Below are 5471 nucleotides of genomic sequence, written 5' to 3'. Positions count from 1 at the left end.
AGATCTAGTATTACACAATTAGATTCTAGTGTTCCATGAGAATTGAAACTAACACTAACAATTGTTATTACATGTTAAAAACCCAAAAAGTTTTACAATATTTGAAAATGGTTTTAAAATGCCCGAGATCCTGTTGTATTGGAAACCTTTAACAGTCAAATGGTGCAGGGAGCCATACTGATGCAGTACTAAACATCAGTAGTTTCCTTTTTTTCATATCCAATTAGCTACCCTGTACTACAGACATGTAGCATATAGTCATTAGTACTAGATTTTAACAAGTGAAATAGACTTGAAGGCACTTATTTTTAGGGTGTTTCAACTGATGCAGGTTTAATAGAAGATGATTATTTTTATATAATTTTATGTACTTGAAACCGTTGGTACTTGGTGAAACTCTATAATTATAGGATTGGGGAAAAACAAGATAATTGTATGTTTCACAAGTACATCATTTCATCATGACCATGGTTTTGCCAGTAAAGGCATCATGTTTTTCCTCAATCCTGTGATTATTTTTAGTTAGTTTTAGTGACACAGTCAAGAAAGTATTTATTTGTTTGTGCATTTTGAGTGACACATACTAGAAGGTGGTTATTTTTGAAATGGGTTTTGAGTAACGTAGTCTAAAAGATGATTACTGTTATATGTTTCATGTGACACAGGTTAGCATATTATTACTTTTAATGAATTTCAAGTGACATGGATGAGAAAGTCATTACTTTTAATGAGTTTCAAGTGACATGGATGAGAAATTCATTACTATTAATGAGTTTCAAGTGACATGGGTGAGAAATTCATTACTTTTAATGAGTTTCAAGTGACATAGGATAGAAGATGGTCACTGTTAGTGTGTATAAGGTATCACAGGGTAGAAAGTAATCACTTTTAGTGGGTTTCAAGTGACATGGGTGGGAAGGTCATTATTGTTAGTGCGTGCTTCTATGGATACAGGCTTGAAGATTATTACTTGTAGAATGTTAAAGTTTTTTCATTTATTCCAAATTTAGATACAAAACATATTTTGACTCATCAGTTTAAAAATATATTAACTAAGCTGGGATTTGTTTATAATAAGAATGACATACCCATTGTAATATCTACAAGTAAAAGGAAAATGTGATGTATATAAATCTGTGGATTGTTTTAGAAATTAGGCTGTTCTGGAAATTACCTGTTATATAATTTTGGAGTGATGTTCTTAGAAATGCTTACTAAAGATACTTCTTTTTTTCAGGAGGGGCTTCTAGACAGGCAAGATTTTCTTACCTGGACCTTGGAACTTGTAGAAAAAACCAAAAATCCAGATGATTCCATATTACAACTCATATTACCATTTGTTTTACAGGTAAGTTTGGTTTGATATCACTTACACTTCGGTATGTAGCCTAATATTTACTTTGCTAATTTATTGTTACTCACACCTAATAGTAGTTTTAGGGAATTTTAGTTCACTGTAAATACTAACTATTACAGACCAGTGAGCACTTTTCAAATATCAAGTTTATACCTACAAGTCAAATTTAAAAATTTAAGTAAAAATAATATTAAATTCTAATTGTTTCAAATTTTTATTTTACTCAAGAATATTTTTGAATTGATATTTAGACATTCTTTTCATTCTAAATTATGTTTGTATGAAAATTATAACAGTTTTCTTCTATAAAAAGTTTAGAAGACTTAGGAACAAACCTTAGACGTTCTTTTCATTAGTGTAAACGTTTTTGCGTTGAATTATATTTTTTTAAAGTTATGTCAATTTTTATTCCATGACAAGACATCAGGTAAGCTTTATTAGGTGTAGAGAATACAGTAGTGATGGAAGAATATTCCAGTGATTCAAATCCTTATTTATTGAATATTATTGTTTAGTTTATCATATCAAAATAATGCACATAAATTAAAAAAAAAGTGTCTCATAACAAACTTTTGGAAATTTCATGTTATAGAAGATGACAGAAGAACTGAAATTAGATACTATGTAGTAAGTTTGTCCTAAATTTCATACAAGTTGGTTAAGTATTTCTACAGTGAGAAGGAAAAAATCAAGGGATATGAGTAATATTCCATTTCCTAATGAGGAAAGGATCATATTGTTCATATTAAGTAAAAGTATTTGTTTAAACTATGCAAATTTTTCATTTTAATTAATTTAATTACTTAAAACTGTTTCACTCTGAATATTTCTTTATAGTTTGTAGATGAGTTCACCAACTCAGAACTCCTTTCTCGTCGTTTGGCTTATCACTGTGCCAAGAAACTTAATCACCTGATAAATGATTATAGTGTCAGCTCACCTAGAAGCCAAAGTCCTTTTATATTAAACCCTTCTGGCCCTACAGGGTAAGTACAAAGTTGCTATCTGCACCTATATAAGGGTTTGACTTGTGTTTAATTTTTGTCATAAAATAAAGCTCAGAAATATTTTTTGCTTTCTTAATAACAACTTTTATTTCAAAATTCAGACTTGTGGCTGTAATGAACAACTTTTGAGAGGGAAAATGCAGTTTACTGATGTAAGTTGATGAACTGTAGAAACTGTATGAATAGGACCTAGATGGGGAAAAAGGGTGACACTCGATGAAGTGTATGTGTCTTGGTAGATGGAACAAGTTTTGTGTCATTTTCTACCAGTCAACTGGTGAAAAAAATTTTCAAAAGTTGTACGTGAAATCTCACAAAAAATTTTTTAAAGGGATTCATGATCATTGATGGATACTATGCCAAAGCATGTTAGGGATCACAACAGTGTATAGGAAGGTCAAGGTGAATTCTTCGTACTACCAGACTAATGTTCTGGTCTTTTTGTACCACATAAAAGTACCAGCTTTATATGAAAATAGAACCAACAGGGTAGGAGTTCACCAAATTAAGGTTTTTCAGTCATACCTCCCATTCAACCACCACATACCTCTAGCACTTGTAAACTGTAAAATGGAATGGGTATTCATACTATTCTATGCAAAGTCATAATCGGCAAATTGATAGATGCTGCACCTAAGAATTTTTGTATCATTGAACTGTTGAAACAAATGCTGTGAAATATTAGATGGATCATGGAAAGCAAAAAGTAAGGAATAATGTGCATTGGACATGATAGCATTACAACAGAACTTTTAGCAACAGAAACTATGCTGCAGGGCTATTGTCAAGATGCACAGTCATCAGATAGAGCATGACAAGACATAAGAACATGGCTATAACTCCATTCATTGCGAGACTCCAAAATTGTTTTAATATAGTATACCCAACCCTGTGTAATTGCTGTATTTGAGGTTTTGTTCATTTACAAATTGTCTACAATGATAACTTATAAAAAGGATATTAAAAAACACTGAAATTTCTGACTTTCCCAATTCTAACTGTCACTAAACTTTAAACAGGCTGTTTCACTGTTGTTTAAAACTTCAAGAATATAGATATTCCTTGGTGATTTTTTTAAATACCTGGAAGTATTTGTTTACATTATTATAAATGTTAATATATCTAAAAAGTTTGAAATCTAAGTATTTAAATAAGAATATTCTTTAATAATTAAGTAAAAATTTTGTATAAGTAAAACATTAGTTGCTGCTCATGTAATTTTTAGTGTAATTTGAATAAAATGGTGTCATTACACTGTTGTACTTAATATTGTTATGTTCCAGATACATAACTATTAAACAGCATTGTGAGAAATGAGTGATGTTGTAGTGTTATAAAGTGAATATTGTTGTGTTAACATCTTTCAGGCCTGCTGTATCACCTCCAACCCAGCCATTAGTGAATCCTCTTGCTGCCAATCTTGCTGAAATCATGAGCTGTCCTCATCACCGAAGTATTATTTTAAACTTATCAGCAATGTTACAGGTAAGTTTAAGTTTCTTTAACATTTTTTTGGAATATTTTTGTTTCCACCTTTAATATAACAAATGCTAAGATAAATAAAATGAGTGGATTTGAAGTTTTTATGGGCTGCACCTTTCTGGAATGTAAGAGTAGATTTTGTTTTAGCCTTTGTGTTGACACTTTCAGCATGTTATGTTGCTGAATAAACTGTGTTATTGGTTTACATATAGGTTAGTGTCAACTTCCACTCCATGTGGGTTCAATCTATACATTTTCAAATTAAGTTTGATCTGCTCTGCCTGTAACATTTCCAAAACAAGGAGAACCACTGTAATATATTTTAAGTAGAGTTAGAGACCAGGATCATTATTGGTGGGTCCGAGTCAATATGTGATATCAGGCATTATTATTTACTTTGATTAATTTTGTTACTAATTATACTTAACAAAATCCTATCTGGACCAGCAGGGTGATGTTCTATCACCCCTGTTTGGTTTCTTCTCACACTTAAGATGCTTAGCCTATAGTTGCATAAAATACACACTTTTTATGTAAAATATACTTTGAGCTTGAAAAAAACTGAAATAATTTGATTTAATTTTTGTATAATATTTTAGGTTGTTTTAGAAGTTTTGTCATGAAATGGTGTTTTGTATCTAATAGTTTTTGTTTTTTTTAATAAAAGTATAATTTTTGTGTCAGTGTTCTAATAACAGCATAGTCATTTTTTGCCTGTCCATACAAGCTCTTACATGTGAAGAAAGTATTAAGAAATATGGAAGAATAAAAACTGGATTTATTTCAATATTATTAATCAGAAAGTTCCATTTTCTGTATCCAATAAGTTTTAATTTGTTTTATTTTTGTTTATTATTTCTGTTTGCTGTTTATCGTTACCTTTTGAAGCAGTTATGTAGCCATAAAAATAGTAGGAAACATTGATGAACAGTAATAGTATTGACCAGTAGCAACACATGTATTTGCATCTTAGCCCTACTCTGATATAGGCAATATTTTCAAACTATATTTTTGGTCAAGTCTGTTTTCTCTAGTAATTATCATTAACTGAGGAATTTTTGTACTTTTATGTGTTGTTTGAGTAATAATAGATTTAATAACGCACAAATAAAATAAAAGAGATTTCCTGTCATCTGAGTAGTTTTCTGTCATAGACCTCCTAGCTTATCGTACTCACTAACAGAGATGAAAGTCTTCTGGATATATCCGGAAATCCGGATATTTCTAAAAAATCCTGAAAACCTCCGGTTTTTTTCCGGAGAAACACATTTTTTAAAATTATTTATCGGATTTTTGTGTTCCATGCCATAGATAAGCGTTTATGCAATCGCGCGTTTTTTTTACATTCGGCGACAGGGCGCCGCCATTTTGTAGTCTCGCAATGCTTGCTGGCGTGTACGAGACCTTGTATGCTTATAATGCAAACTTCGTGTCATGTGAACGAGATTTTATCTCAAACGTGCTTTAGAAAACGCAGTCATTCTTTTGTGTACCTTTCTATTGAGCGAAACAATTGAAGAACCTTAACTATTCAAAGGTGTTTACCGAAGCAATAATAGATCAAATGAAATGTACAAACAAGTAGATAGGTTGGCGGATAGAAGGAAAGGTAAAGAACAAGTTCA

At 31.0% G+C, this 5471-nt stretch overlaps 1 protein-coding gene across 1 annotated transcript in view; it reads left to right on the top strand.

Moving 5' to 3' along the window:
* Positions 1 to 5471, top strand: part of LOC106469784 (mediator of RNA polymerase II transcription subunit 12-like protein) — a 62509-nt gene that overhangs the window by 11812 nt on the left and 45226 nt on the right. Inside the window, exons 7-9 of the mRNA XM_022398342.1 lie at positions 1206 to 1348; positions 2195 to 2343; positions 3732 to 3849. Of these exons, the coding sequence (XP_022254050.1) occupies positions 1206 to 1348; positions 2195 to 2343; positions 3732 to 3849 (410 nt within the window). The remainder of the gene's footprint in view (positions 1 to 1205; positions 1349 to 2194; positions 2344 to 3731; positions 3850 to 5471) is intronic.

Source organism: Limulus polyphemus, unplaced genomic scaffold (assembly GCF_000517525.1).
Source record: "Limulus polyphemus unplaced genomic scaffold, Limulus_polyphemus-2.1.2 Scaffold3656, whole genome shotgun sequence".
NCBI classification, from domain to species: Eukaryota; Metazoa; Arthropoda; class Merostomata; order Xiphosura; family Limulidae; genus Limulus; species Limulus polyphemus.
Note: the sequence above shows the minus strand (reverse complement) of the source record. Positions and strands in the feature narration are given on the sequence as shown.